Below are 16,293 nucleotides of genomic sequence, written 5' to 3'. Positions count from 1 at the left end.
AGTATATTATATACATTTTTCGGTATATTTGGTGACATTAAATAGTATATTTTAAAGTGACACTCGCGGCCACCCTGTGTCTCATGGAGAGCGCCAGTCTGATAAGATGCTCGTGAGCGTGTGTGTCGAGCGTCCGTGTTGAAACGATTTTTTTCGCTGCGTGTGCGTGTGCCTAAAAACTAAGCAACACCAGCAGCAGCAGCAGCTGCTACTGCTCTGCTGTTAATCCATTATTTTGTTGTTTTTTTTATTGTTCTTTCATTTGCTATAATTGCTGAATATTTGAATGGCCAGCAGCTAGGTCTGCGATGCAATTTTCGACTATTTCCAATAAGAGCCAACAACTGCATCAATATTGTCATCTCTCACCAGCGGGCGGGCGTTCTCCCCAATGGTGGTCGTGTGTGTGTGTGTGTGTGCGTGCGTGTTGTTGTTGTTGCTGCTGCTGTAGTAATATATTGCAAGGGAAAATACAAAATGAAACTAACACTACATTTAATAAATGAGTTGAAAATTGCCAAGCGAAATGTTGTGTTTTCATATTTGATTTTTCGATTGTTGATGTTGATTTAGCAATGTTTCCAAGTGTGTGCGTATATGAGTGTGAGTGTGTGTATGTATACGTGAGCAAAACTACGAAGAAGAGCGTTGCCATATCGTCGCGTTTGAGCGAACGTAAACAAATGTGTCTTGTAACTTTTTGGCTTACAACTGAAGTGTATGTGTATGCATGTAAATGTGTATGTGTGTGTGTGTCTACGTGAGTGTTGGCGCATTTGCATAAAATGCAATGCATAAATAATTCGACGAAATCTGCTTAAGATGCGTGTGTTTGCCGTTTTGTTTATGTTGACAACAGCAATCAACAACAGAATTTTATATTTTCAATAGGCTAAAAAGGCGCAACAACAACGATAACGAACACCGCCTCACTCCTCCCCCCCAAAAAACAAAATACAGACATTAAATAATAAACAATAAAAAACAAATAAGTGAAAGAAGCATTAACAAAATTGAATCCTAATAAGAAAGAGCACAGCATGGCGCCGCTGCTGCCAATGCCCAGCAATGGCTTTGGCTTGAACTGTTACTGGTATTCCCAGCTCACCTAAAGCCACCTAAACTGAGAGAGCGAGCGAGAGAGTGAGAGCGCGCGCTAGAGAGCGAGCGAGTGCCAAAGCCAAAGAGAGAGCGGGGCAAGAGAGTGAGGTAAATATACTAAGTTTTTAAGCTGCTACTTGAATTTGGAGCTCGACTTTGACTCACTAATACATCCCAAACAAATGTGCGAATGTGTGTGTGTTTACATTTTGCAGCTGTATTTGTATTTGAATTTGCATTTTGTTTGTTTGCATTTAAGTTTTGAAAAGTGGTTGTTGCATTGCGATCCTTGTGATGCGGGGAATGTGAAAGAGATAGAGAGAGCGAGAGAATGTGAGAGCAGCTAAAATCTCTGTATGAAAACTGCAACTAGTATCGCACAATAACAGATTGCTTGAAATGGGGTCCGTTTAATAGTAATGTCCACTATGAGAAGATTACCTCTTATTGCTTTATTTACAGATAAAATGAATTTGTATTAAACAAAAAATGTTTTTTTTTCCATATTTTAAAATGCAATTTTCCATGCTTAAAATTTACGTGCTTCAAAGAGAGGGTTTAGTCAGATTGTTTAGCTAGAAACGTCATGGGTAAAAGTGTCCGCCCAAGGGGGGTGTCTAACGGTAATAGAGCTGTTTATTAAGGTAATTTTCACTGTATTGTCAATTTCTACTGAAATAGATATTCAAATAGTATTGTACGTATATTTTAATATTTCAGTAAGGATTTAAAGAAGAATAATTCCATTGTTCAACTTAAAAAAAAAAACATTTTATAGTTTGAAGATTTTATGAAGAAATACCTTTTACTATAGACTCATATTTTTGTTTTTAAAACATTTCAGATAGTACGATTTTGATACGAATTACCTTGCATTATCTGTATAATGCGTTATATATAGTGGGTCTTTTATTTTTTTTTTTTATTTTGAAATAATAACGAAATGGTAATAAAGGTAGAATTAGTGGGTCTACTTTGTAGAAACTGCTACCATTTAATTTCCTGAGCTTTTTGATACCGACAACATTATTGTCGATCGATGTTTTATTAAGCCAATAGCAATCTGTTATACTTTACGTAATTCCAATACAAAGTTATTCGCATCAAGTGGAAAACCGTCAAATAGAAAATTATTCAAATGATTTATGCATTTTATGAAGAGTTTACTTTATAATCGAATTTAGAATTGCTCTCGAATTCATCATTATTAGCAAATCAATGTTTTAATATGCTCTCCAATACAAAAAAATCATAATAAAATTAGCGAAATGCCAGATCTAATCTTGGAACATATTGCCACACCCTTTAAAGAGCGACAGTTTCGCGAAATTTCACACAATTGTTAAAGTCGCTGCTCCAGGATTTAATGGTGTGAGAGAAGAGATTTGACGAAGAGTAAAAGAAGAGAAAACACTGTGAAGAAACTTCTTCAACTAAAATTCTTATTGCTCGTCACGTGCCGCCACTTGAACAAAAAGCGAGACAAGGCAACTGAGAAATAGTAAAGTAAAACAAAAGTGAAGTGGAAATTTGCCTTATCCAGCTGCTCGCTTTGACATAAATATATGTACATATATTTACATACACACAAAGATTCTGGTATACAAAAAAAAAACAATATTTAAATCAAGAATTCACATTTAAAGAGTGCTTATTGACTTAATTCCTTTGCTTTTTCAATAATATTAAGTTGACACTGGATAACTATTCACAATTCTGTAGGAATAATTATGTAGGATTGTTTCTTTAGGCTTTCACTAAAAGGGTGTTTTATATGCTAGATTAACCCTCTAGTGCCCAAATTTTCTTTTCCAAAAAAAATTATTTTTGGATTCAGTATGTATCAAAAGTGAATGTTTGTTTAAAAAAAAAAAATTATTTTTGCTCGGATCGAGTTTTATATGACTATAACCTTGGACCGCCTAGAGGCGGCTTTGGGAAGCTAGGCCAACAAAAAATTAGGTAATCAATTCTTTTGTTCACATGTTTTATTATAAATGATATTAAGATGAGCACCAAAAACAAATAAAATAACAATTAAAACTAAAGTTACTTAAATTCACAAAGCTTCAAATATTTGTGTACAAAAAGTTCGTTTACTTATTTGTGATGAAAATCATAGAAACAGTCTTTTTTTTGGGAAAAGCACAGGTTTATATTACATTTACGGCAGACAATTTGAGTTTCGGAAGTACAACCAGGAAGCTTACAAGTTTTTTTGTCAGCGCGTGATAAAAACATTGGAAAATGCTCGACGGCATCATAACGTACATTATTAATCGGAAGGAAAGTTTTCCTCCCTGTGCATTTATTTTCCTTTCCATCAACTTGTCGAGGGCGCCCGGGTCCTTTTGGCAGATTAGGAGTTTGTAGCATACAAAGCACATATGCGAAACTCTGATCGAAAGTTTGGCAATTGGTATTTTGCGTTATTAGCGTCTGGCTGGTTTATTCGGTGGAACAAAATGTAAGCGTTTACCATGGCCAAATCAAGCATATGCGTAAATAGTCGATTTGTATACTTGTTGCTCTTTACGGGAATTTTATATCGACCTATAAGTCCGTCCATTAAGTCGACACCGCCCATGTGGCTGTTGTATTCGTGGATAACATTTGGGCAATTTATGTCAACGTACTTTTTTTCGGAACGAACAAAACGTGAAACCTGACTTTTTGGATTCGTTTCATTCAGGAAAGGCTTTATGCCCGCGTAAGTCGAAGCAAGTCGGACTGCCTTATTGTCCTTCCAAATCGTCAAAGACAGTTCGACTCCTGATATAGATTCACAAAATTCTGTAGAATATCCACGCAATTGTTTTTTGAGGTCGCTGTCAGTTGGCAGCTTACAATTTGGAATGCGATTCGAGCGAATAGTTCCCAAAGAAAATATTCCCCGGACTTGAGATATACAAGAAGCGGCAACGAAGTATAATAATTGTCAAAGTAGATTATCTGATTTTTGAAATCCGGAACATTTCGAGACAATCGAACAACTACATTTGCTGTCGCACCAAGATCTGGTGAGCCTGTTTGAACAACGTTGTCACCTGCTCCACAATATATCTCGAAATTATAGCTAAAGCCAGAAGAATCACACAAATTGAAGAATTTCACTCCCCACTTGTGTGGTTTGTCTGGTAAGTGTTGTCTTAAAAAGGTCTTCATCTTCGTTGCACACATTTGTTCATCCACAGATAAGCGTTGGCGCATCGGAACTAATTGAAACTTGTCATTGAAATGATTTACGAGCGGCCGTATTTTGTATAAAGGATCGTGGTCGGCAGAATCCTTGGAGGGCAACTTACAGTTATCATTAAAATGCAAATTTCCTCTTATTTTTCAAAGCGATTTCTTGACATTGTGTTTTGTATTGTTCCAAATGCGTACTCCCCCCAATATGAACGAACATTTGGGTAGCGAAAAACTGGCATCAAAAATAGAATGCCAATAAATTGTCGAATTTCTAAATTTGTTGTGGAAAACGAAGTATTGACATCCTTTTGGGTAGCATATAAATTTGTTTGCTGGGTGATATGTTCAATAATAGCATCATTCAAAAAAAATTGAAAACACTTGAATGGCGTATCCAGATTTTTAAGTTCTCCGAGGTCAGGCTCAATAAAGGATATTGCAGATTTATCCATGACTAGGTTCGTTTGGCGCCACAACATCTTTTGAAAAGCGGTGATTTTGGGTCGATAGTTAAAACAGATCCACATTCAACTATTGTGCTTTCTTTAACATGAGCAGTATTATGCTCAGCAGCCGCTTTACGTTTGCGTTTCTGTGCTTGAGGTGAATTGGACGCAATCGAACTTGAGGGTGACAATAATTTTGCAAAAGGAGTAGGACTTCCGCGTGAAGTTACACAAATCTCTAGCCAACAAAGAATCCGACATATGTAGCACTCTTTCAATCGCTTCTTCATCTTCCTCATTGACAGGAAGTGCTGCCTCGCAAACATCATTAGTCAAATCGTCCTCCAACTCTTCTTCTCCATCCGTATCAATATCAAAATCAATAGAATTTAAAAATTTTTCAATCTCCACGTCGGAAAGAGCTGATAGCTTATTCACTTGTCGTCGTTCCATGTCTACAGAAGCAATTATTTGTACTTAAATATGTCATAGATTGTTTCCCTTTCAAACTTACCTCATACATTTTTTTTTCCCGAATTGTCCCAAGACCGCCTCTAGACGGGCTACTTTATAAATGCAATAAAAAGCTAACGAAAACTTATTTTTAGTGTGGGTTGCGTTTTTTGCGTCCTTGAGACTATCAGCAACACGGTACAATTTTTTTTTCCAGCAGCAAACTATTTATAATATTTTAAAAAAATATTTACATTATGCACTTCTTACAAAATAATTACTTCGTCCGAGTTGCACAAATTTTCTACTTCAAATGAATACAGCAGCTTGCGCAAGCTCTAGTATGTATACCAAACGCAACCAACTTAATTTTTGGACTTCCCCGAATTAGAAAAAACGCAAAACCGAGTCAAAAGGAATGAAAAGAATAAAATAACGGTACTTTTATCATTACCCGTCTAGAGGCGGTCTTGGGCACTAGAGGGTTAAACACGATTTCTGATTATAGAAAACATTAAAAGTAGTGAGATTGTCTTTTCCCCCTCTAAAAGTATAATTTTGCCTTTAGATAAGAGATCGTATTCTAAATTTTAATGTATTATAATTAAAAAGATAAACTAACTTAAGCTTAAAGCTATTTTAAACAATAAGTTAGACGCTCGCAAATTATAACTACTTTCATAAAATTACAATTTTCTGACCAATGTTTAGTTGAAGTCCCTAAAACAAAGAAAAGTCACTATAAAAAATACAATAGTTTTCCTTAACAGCGACCACAGACTTCTTTCACATACATAATTATTTAACAAATAGTGTCCGGCCAACAGGGTGTCGCTTAAAAGATTTCTATATTTATAAAAAAAAGATCACCGAAAAGAGCAAAAAAAGTGTACGCCACAAGGAGCGTCCGCCGAAGTATCGCTCAAAAAGTGTCCGCTTAAAGGGGGTCCGCTTTGTTATCGCTCAAAAATGTCCACTTAAAGGGGGCCGCTTAACAGTAATACCCGCTGCGGCAAGCTGCAATGTATTATGCATACACGAAATGAATTCGAGTTACAAAGATTGAAAGTAATCCACTAAAGGGTCTAATGCAGTCAAAGCTTGAGGGCAACTTTTTATACCCGCTACCCATAGGGTAGAAGGGTATTATAACTTTGTGCCGGCAGGAAATGTATGAAACAGGTGGAAGGAGGCATCTCCGACCCTATAAAGTATATATATTCTTGATCAGTGTCAACAGCCGAGACGATCTAGCCATGTCCGTCTGTCTGTCTGTCTGTCTGTCCGTCTGTCCGTATGAACACCTAGATCTCAGAGACTATAAGAGATAGAGCTATAATTTTTGCCAACAGCACTTATTATGTTTGCACGCAGATCAAGTTTGTTTCAAATTTTTACCACGCCCACTTCCGCCCCCGTAAATTGAATAACAAGCGTAATTTTAAAGCGATTTTGTATGGGCAAAAATGCCTACTTACTAGGGGTCTTAGTTGCTTTGGTTGACAATTTATTTTGAATGCGGTATTATATCGATATACCAAATATACTACTTAGTATATTTTTTTGCTTTCATTCAAAATGGGTAGCGGGTATCTCACAGTCGAACACTTTGTCAACTTTGTCTAAGTCACTGCATTTTTCCCATCTCCCATCTCATCCCATGCAGTCTCTTGCTTGGCCAGCGCACAGCGATGGGTCCAAAGAAGCGTTCGAGCGTCGCCGAGCGACAGCAGCGCTCCACATCAACGGCAACCGCAAGCGCGACGGCGACGTCAACGTCAACGACAACAGCAACGTCACCAGCGACAGCAACGTCGACGACGACGACGACGTCAGGTGCTTCCACGACGACATCATCGACGTCGACGTCGACATCAGTGTCGAAGAAGCGTCACGGCGGCAAGCAGCAGAAGTTGACAACAGATGATGCCGACGACAATAAAAAGCCGAGTGGCAAATCGGAGGCAGCGACAAAGCGAGCAGCACCCACAGCTGGCAGCACGGATAAGTCGGATAAAGCGGATAAGTCGGATAAGGCGAGTAGCTCGTCGCAGCTTAAGCTAACGGCCGAGGAGCGTCAGGAAGATGGCAAAGCGCGGGCCATCAACAAAATGCTCAAGAGTCTGGACATCAAGATCCATGGCTTCGACAATCTGCTGCCCAGCGGTGAGGAGCGCATGAGCGAAGGTCTCAAGTCCTCCATATCGGAGAATGTGAAGACCAAATCCCGTGCAGCTGCGGTGAAAGTGATTGCCAGCCTCAATCCCGGCAAGCCGATAAATGTGAAGCGACAGCGAGTGGAGCACGATAGCAGCAAGGCGGAGAAGGAGAAGGAAAAGGAGCGAAAGCGTGAGCATGAGAGAGAGAAAGAGAAAGAAAAGGAGAAGGAAAAGGAAAAGGAAAAAGAAAGGGAGAAGGAGAAAGAAAAAGAAAAGGAAAAAGAAAAGGAAAAGGAGAAGGAGAAGGAAAAGGACCTAGACAAGGAGAAGGATAATAGCAAAGACAAAGAGACAGTCAAAGAAAAGGACAAAGACAAAGAAAAGGACAAGGACAAGGACAAAGTAAAGGAGACAGTATTAGGCGAGGGCAAGGATCAAGAATCTCTCAAGACTAGCAGCAAGCACTCCTCGGCGAAAAAGGCCAAATTGGAGGCGCCACAGCCACAGACGACGACGCCGCCCAGTAAAGTGAGCAAAGCCTCAAGCAAGAAGCCAACAACAACCGAAACGAAAAAGGAGAAGGCGACAACAGCGCGTCAAAGCAGCAACAAAGCGAGCAAAAAGACAGCAGCAACAACAGCAGCAACAGCAGAAACAGCAGCAGCCAGTTCAGCAGCAACTGCAAGTGCAACAGCAGCAGCAACTGCAACAGCAGCCACAACAGCAACCACATCAGCAACCACAACAACTTCTGGGGCAGTAAAAGAAGCAAATAAAACGCGTGCGCAACTCGATTCGAATACGGAATCAGTGCAAATGGAACTTGAAGAGATTGGCTGCATATCGACGCCAGTGGAAACAACAGCAGCCACATCAGCAACACCAACAGCAACAACAACAACAGCAGCAACAACGAAGCAGCGGCCAAAGATCAAGTACAGTAAAACAACAGCGAGCAAAGCGCGACTGCAGCAGGCCTGCAGTAAAAGTTCGTTAAGTGCGCTAAATGCGGCCAAGGATATTTACGATTTCAAATCGGGCTCCGACGATGAGGAGCCCATCAAAATGGTGCTGCCAACGCTGAAGGAGTTGCGTGAGTTTTCCGATGAGGACAACAAGCCGCTGAAGCTGCTCGAGTTGCTGAAGCAGCAGCAAAAGTTGTTGGATAAAAAGGAGATCAAAGAGGAGACAGCAACAACAGTAGCTGCAACAGCAGCAACCACAACAACAGCAACAGCCGTGGCAACAACAGCAGCAGCCACAACAACAGCGACAACCACAGCAGGAACATTAACAACAACAGCAGCAGCAACAAAAGAAGAGACTGCTGCCGCAGCAAGTGTTGCAAGTGAGACGTCAGCAACCACAACAACAACAACAACTATAACAACCGCTAAAGGTGCAAACAAGAAGCAAACAAAACGCAAGCTGCAAACACCAACACCCACAACAGCAACAACAACAGCAACAGCAGCAACCACATCAGTAACAGCAACTTGTACAACAACAACTAGCTGCCACACAACAGTAGCAACTGCTGCACCAACAACAACAACAACAACCACAACAACAGCGGCCAAAAAGAAGCCAGCGGGCGGGAAATCAAAAGTGTTGCAACCGCCGCCGAGCGACAGTTCGCATACGGAGAGCAGCGACTCGGAGTTCGAGAAGAAGCTGAGCAGCTACGGGGCCAAGCGGCATCGCATGGCATCGCTGAATGCCCTGGCCAAGGTGCAGTGCCTCTATGAGAATGAATCGCGGACCGCACACGAGTTGGGATTGTCGAAGGCAACGCAACAACCGCCTCGAATACGAACGCTCGATGGCAGCGACGATGACAACAACAAGTCGGAGTTGCAGCCACCCGACAAGGACAGGGAAAGGGACAAAGACAAAGAGAAGGACAAGGAAAAAGAGCGCGATAAGGAGAAGGAAAAGGATGTGGAGAAGGAGAGGGAGAAGGAGCGCAACGAACGCAACGAGACGCCGCCGGTGAAAGAGTTGGAGCCGCGTCGCGAGTTGAGGAACGTGACCGGCGGACGTGGTGTGGGCAAGCATTGGGAATTCGACAGCGACAGCGAGGCGGAGGAGCTGCAGCTGCAGCGTATTGTGCAGCAGAAGAAGAAGAAGCTGCAGAAGAAAACACCGGCCAAGAAGCAGGAAACGGAAGCGAAACGCGGTCCGAAGGCGCAAAAGAAAGCAACGCTGGTCGAGGACACCGACGACGATGACGAACACGACAAGGAACCTCCCGAAAAGAAGGACAAAGACAAAGACAGAGATAAGGACAAGGGCAGGGAGAAGGATAAAGACAAGGAAAAGGACAAGGATAAGGAGAAGGATAAGGACAAAGTGAAGGCGACGCCCAAACAGCTTCCGAAGAAACGTAAAAGCGCCTTCACCGAGGAACTAATTGGCGACTACAAAGGCATTCTGGCACGCAAGCGCATGGCCAGCCTGAATGCCAGCGCCATTGTTGCGGCCACCTACGAGGTGGAGCGACATCTGGACAAGAATTTGGCCAGCGATTGCAGCAGCTTCGAGAGCTACGATGAGCTGGAGACGGCCAAGGCGATCAGCAAAACAACCGCAGCCAAGGCGGCCAAGCAGCAAGCCGAACTCCACATCAAAAAGGAGCCCAAGGATGGTTCGAGCAAGGAGCGTGAACGGGAACGCGAACGGGAACGGGAACGAGAAAGGGAAAGAGAACGCGAGAGGGAACGTGAGAGCAAGGAGCTGAAAGAGCAACGTGAGGCCGCTGCGAAACCGCAGAGCAACATGATTGAGGAGAGCAACGATTCCAAGTACTCCAAGGAGACCAAGGAGACGAACACGGACACCACAATCACGACGACCGGTTATCGCGGCGATTCGAGCAGCGCCAAGGATGCCAAGGACTGCAGTCGCCCCACCTCCTCGAGTGTCGTCATCGTCCAGGACACCGACGTAACCATCACCGGTGTCTATGTGAATGCCAGCAACGGTGCTGCCCAGGAGGCCTATTGCAAGATGCAGTATCGTGTCCAGTCCAGCGTCACCGAGGAGCGTCTCTTGCGTCCCGGCTCGGTGGAACCTCCGAAATCCTACACGCCGCTCAGCGCCCTATCGAGTATGTTGCCACCGGGAGCCAGTTCAGGACTTAGTGAAGGTGAGTTGAAGTTATCGAATATGTTATTCATTATTGAATAATAATATAATAATAAAATATAATAATATAATATAATGAATATTCATTATTGAAGATATAATATTTAATTTAAATTCAATGCATATAACTTATATCTCGCTTAATGGCCACATTAAACAATAAACCTAATAAGTTTTCTGAATGCACAACTCACGCATTCTGAAAACTTGAACAATTATCGAATATATGTTCTATATGTTTATTGCATTATAATTTTCATCAAAAGTTACACGTATTTTTCACTTAACGGCCACATCAATCAGTAAACGTAATAAAAATGAGTTGCGCGTAAAGTTATCGATTATTATTATTATTTATATTCATTATTTTTAATGATGAGATATTGCAATTGTATGTAAAGTTATCGATTATATCTCATTATTTATATTCATTTTTTTAATGAAATATAGTCGACAATTTTACTAAAAAAGCTCAAAGCTCACTTAATGGCCACATTGTAATCACAATCAAAAATTCGTTTAGTGGCATATATTATTCACTTAACGGCCACATCAATCAATAAGCGTAATAAAAGTGAGTTGTACGTTTTGAGAACTTTACTAAAGTTATCGATTATATTTCCTTATTTATATTTATTATTTTTAATGAGGAGACTTTGCATTCAATACATACAATTCATAGCTCGCTTAATGGCCACATTGTAATTACAATCAAAAATTCGCTTAGTTATTCATTTATCGGCCATATTTATCAATAACCCTAATAAAAGTGAGTAGTACAAAGATTAGAACAGCTATCGATATATATTCGATATGTTTATTGCATTATTTTTAAAGTGTTGTAGACAAAATGTGATATTCATACATTCATAACTCTCAACGGCCGCTGTATGTGATCCGCTTAATGGCCACATTGTAATTACAATCAAAACTTCGGTTAGTGACATATATTATTCACTTAACGGCCAAATTAATCTATAAAGCCACATTCATATTACAAGAAAAAACTTGCTGTTTTCTCGCTTAATGGCCACATTGATCAATAAACCTAACAAAAGTTGCATTGCAAACAGAAAAGTTATATTGATAATCGCCTCTTTTCACGGTGTCACTTGAGGCCACTAAGCGAAGTTTGTTAATTTCAACATTAAATCGTTTGGGGGTAAATAAAATAAAAAAAATATATAAATAAAGAACATACATATAGCAATGATAAAAATTGCGATCTCCTAAAGAAAGTATTTTACTATTTTGTGGAGGTTGTCAAAGTTACAATTTTCGCAACTAACTTTTAGCTATCAGACAAAATTGTTTCAATAATTCATTTAAATCAAAATTGTCAATATTACATATAATTTCAAATATATTGTATAAATTTAAAATATAACACAACTAACTTTTAAATACCAGAAATTATTGTTTCAATAATTCATTTAAATACAAATCGTCAAAATTCAAAGATATACATGTAAATGGAATATATAACACTACTAATTTTTGACTATCAGAAATAACAGTTTGAATAAGTCATTTAAATCAAATTTGTCAATAAATATATAAATATAAATGGGTAATTATCTGATGGAATTTGTCTTGTACTGTAAAGTGAAAGAAAACATAAACTGAAACAATTTTCAAAAAATAAGACAAGGTTATTCTTTTAACTCTAGATTAGTACTTTAATTAGAGCTAAGAATGGTTTTGGAATGTTTTTTTTTTCTGTTTTGTTTTCTGTTCTGATAATTGCAAAAATAAACATATTCGTACGCAAACCAAAAAAATGAACGAATTTATATATTTTTTGTTTTTGGTAAAATAGAACAAGTTCTCAAAATCAATCTTAGCTCTAAATATAGTGCTAATCTAAACCTTTAAGAATACCCTTCACTTATTTTTAACATTGTTTTAGTTTATGTTTTTTTCACTTTAAAGACAAGACAAATTAAGTCAGAGAATTACCCAATTATATTTATATACAAGGTGCGTTCCAAAGTAAACAGGACTTTTAACAAAAAGACAGAACAAATAGCTTTTTCGGCAAAATCTATTTATATTATTCAAAATAGTCTCCTTCTGCTTTAATACAGCTTTTTTGCACGGTCCAAAAGCAAGTCGAACGAGTGTTTTAGCTCGTTGCCCGGTATGGCCTCCAGTATGCCGGTGCAAGCCTTTTGAATGGCCTCGACGTCTGCATAACGCTTTCCTTTCATCGGCAAATGCATTTGTCCGAAAAGGTAGAAGTCGCACGGTGCAATATCAGTTGAATACGGGGAGTGGTTGATGGTTAAAATGTGATTTTTGGTCAAATAGTCGGTCCTTCGAATGTTTAATTCTGAGCAATTTTTGGACGTCAGTCAATTTCTGCGGAACAAACCGTGCACACACCCAAATGTTCGGTCAAAATGCGATAAATCGATGTTTTGGAGATGTTCAATTCTATTTCCATTAATTTCAATGATGATTTCGTCTGATTTTTTATGAATTCACGTACAGTTTCGATGGAATTTTCTGTGATCACGGATTTTGGTTGGCCCACATGTTCATCGTCATTTATGTCCTCACGATCACTTTGAAAACGTTGAAACCACTCGTGCACTCTGCTACGGGATAGGCAACCATCGCCATAAACTTTTTTCATCAATTGAAACGTTTCGGTAAAAGTTTTAAAACAAAATTTAGTGTTGGGTTTTTTGTTCGAAGCTCATTCTCGCACCGATGACAAAAACATACTGACACTTAAAAGGCAATAACTTCACTTCCAATAGATGAAATGTCATGAAATTTTTACTGGAAGTCGATAAAGGATAGCAGATTCTAACGCACCAGTTGACATAAATATGGCGCCACCAGAGGGCGCTAGATTCAAAAAGTCCTGTTTACTTTGGAACGCACCATGTATTTGTTGACAAATTTGATTTAAATGAATTATTGAAACACTTATTTGTGATAGTAAAAAGTTAGTTATGTTATATTATATATTCCATTTAAATTTATATCTTTGAAATTTTATATTTTTTATATTCGACTTTTTCACTAACTGCCTTTCCTACAATTCTGTTTAATTTCTTTGTGTTTTCGCAGCTCACAGCTCGCCGCCGCTGCCCGTGCAACCGCCGGCGCCGCACGTTCTGCTGCCCGGCGAGCCGCTCAGTGCGGGGATGTACCACGCCCCCGATCTGGGTCTGCACACGGAGCACGCTCCGCCGGATCATCATGGGCCACCGCCGCCGTCGTATGCAGCGGCAGCCGCAGCAGCAGCGGCCGCTGCCGCCGCTTATCATGCGCATCAGCTGGCGCCCTCTGGCGGCGGCGTCTTGCACATGCATCATCAGCATCAATATGCGGCTGCTCATGCGGCGCATGCGGCGCACGCTCATCACTATCAGCAGGCTGCCGAGTATCATGGTGGATTGCCGCCACCGCCGCCGCCACCGCATCATTATGGCGGACCACCGCCGCAGGCTCATCACTATGGCGGTCCCCCGCCGCCGCCCGTTGGTCCGCCCCCGGTGCCACCGGATCGCTGTGATGTCGGCTCACCGCCGCCATCGTATCGGGCGAGCGCCTATCCACCGCCTCCGGCTGCTGGGCCACCGCCCACTTTGGGAGGCGGTTCGAGTGCGTTTTGTGCTCCGAATCCGCATCATCATCATCATCAGCAGCAGCAGCAGCAGCAACAGTCGCAGCAGCAGCCGCATCACGATCCCAGCGGTAAGTTAGCGACCAAAGTATTTTGCATAATAAACTTTCTCCACTTTTTTGGTTTGGCCAACGAAATTGATTTTTGCCTTTGTTGTGATTCCTCCTAATAAGCGCAGAGTATTTTTGTCGAATGGATCCATCAGCTGAGGGATTAAGGTGGCAACTCTGGTTAATGAAAATTAATGGCTGCCTAATGCGCCTCATTTATTTGCAACATCAAATTTGGCAGTTATCCGAATAATTGTTGATTAAATCTGAAAGAGTTTCATTGCACAAAATTTTATATTTTCAGTGCTTTATTACTTTGTTTTTAAGCACCCTCTGAACGTGCGAAATCTGATACAATATCCTATGAATAACCTAAGATAGGCAGTTATCCGATAAATGCTGTTCGTAATATGTAAATAGGCTGTTATCTTGAATGTCATGTTGCATTGCGTATACTTTATTTTTGTGCATATACAAAAGGTTTTTTAGAATCCCAATGCGTTTAATTTATTTGCAGCATAAAATTTGGCAGTTATCCGAATAATGTACAATATAAGTGGCTTAAATCTGAGAGAATTTCATTGTACAAAATTTTAAATTTTCAGTGCTTTATTACTTTATTTTTAAGCACCCTCTGAACGTGCGAAATGTGATACAATATCCACTGAGAAATCTAAGTTAGGCAGTTATCCGATAAATGCTATTCGTAATATGTAAATAGGCAGTTATCTTGAATGTCATCTTGCATTGTGTATACTTTATTTTTGTGCATCTATCAAACGTTGTCAAAAGCTAAAATTATTAATATCTAAGTGTAATAAAACATTAGGCAATTATCCTTAAAATGCAATTAAAGTAAATCAGTTGGAAATTTCATTAAAAAAAACTTGAGCACTTATCTTGAAAGTGTTAATGCAATGCGTAATTTTGTATTTCTGAACAACTGCGGAACGTAAGAATATAATTAAATAATAAATTAGGCAATTATCCAAAAATGCAAATAAAATTAAACATTTTATAGCTATATTAAATTAGTAAGTTATCCGAAATATGCAATTAATGTGCATTTCCAACTTTTGTGTTAGTAAATGAGAACAATTCTATTGGGGTTTTAGCTTGTTACTTATCTCTAGCGATCAACTAACAAGAATAAATAAAAACAGCCGTTATACATTTTTGTTTCTGACGCACTGCTATTTCAAAGTTCACAGCTGAAGATATTATTATTTGATAAATCAATGCAATAACACTAATATCAATTTATATATAGAAAGTTATTCTATTTGATTTGATTAAATCGAAAACAATTTTGCATTCCATAAACTAGGCAGTTATCTGAAAAGCAATTTGCATTTAAGTGCACAATAGCTTTAAAAAGCTATTTTTGTGTATAATATTTGAGTTTGTTGCATTTCATTGCTAAACAATAATAATTTAGGAATATTTTGAATAGTGAAGATCAATATTTCTGTTGTAACTTTTTTAATAATATTCTGGAGAAGAACTTCTGAGATAAATTATATAGTTAAACCTCTATCATTATTCTGAATACTTAACTGACTTATTTGTATAAAATTCAAATATATTTTTGAAGTAACATATATATATATATATAAAACTTATGAAATGATTTGTGGTAGTGTTGAAATCTACCATTAAATAATTTTCATCGATTTGAAAAGAGCATCTGTGTGTTCGGGGTGATCCATCGTGCATAACGTAATGATTTCCAATTTTTGGCATACGGCCAGAGCAAGAGTCAGAGCCACAGCCAAAGTAACCTGAACAGTGCAACGCCTGCCACTTGCCACACGCCGTGCTTTGATTTCAGTTATCAGCAAACAATGAGCGGCAATTTCTAGTTTCTATCCCTCCTTTTCCCTCTCCCTTTACCTCTCTTTCCTCGCATTTCCCGTAAACCGAAAACTTTTCAACGCATCCCCAATAACTTGGCAAATGCCCTGCAGACATTTTGCCCACATTTTGGTCTCTGATTAGTTATTAAAGAGCCTTGTGCTTCAGCTTCAAGATGTGTTTTACTTTGTGAAAAAAAGATTGCATACATTTAGGCGCGCGCATGGAAAACTCTTTGCTTTGTGTATGTG

General features: G+C 39.4%; 1 protein-coding gene across 1 annotated transcript in view; it reads left to right on the top strand.

Moving 5' to 3' along the window:
- The first annotated feature begins 91 nt into the window (after positions 1 to 91).
- Positions 92 to 16,293, top strand: part of LOC132797115 (AF4/FMR2 family member lilli) — a 70,280-nt gene continuing 54,078 nt past the window's right edge. The window contains exons 1-4 of the mRNA XM_060808630.1: positions 92 to 162; positions 892 to 1,209; positions 6,859 to 10,499; positions 13,580 to 14,209. Coding sequence (XP_060664613.1) covers positions 6,884 to 10,499; positions 13,580 to 14,209 — 4,246 coding nt within the window. The 5' untranslated portion in view covers positions 92 to 162; positions 892 to 1,209; positions 6,859 to 6,883. The remainder of the gene's footprint in view (positions 163 to 891; positions 1,210 to 6,858; positions 10,500 to 13,579; positions 14,210 to 16,293) is intronic.

The sequence above is a fragment of the Drosophila nasuta genome, chromosome X (assembly GCF_023558535.2).
Source record: "Drosophila nasuta strain 15112-1781.00 chromosome X, ASM2355853v1, whole genome shotgun sequence".
Lineage (NCBI taxonomy): Eukaryota > Metazoa > Arthropoda > Insecta > Diptera > Drosophilidae > Drosophila > Drosophila nasuta.
This window is presented reverse-complemented; position numbering and strand designations above follow the sequence as displayed.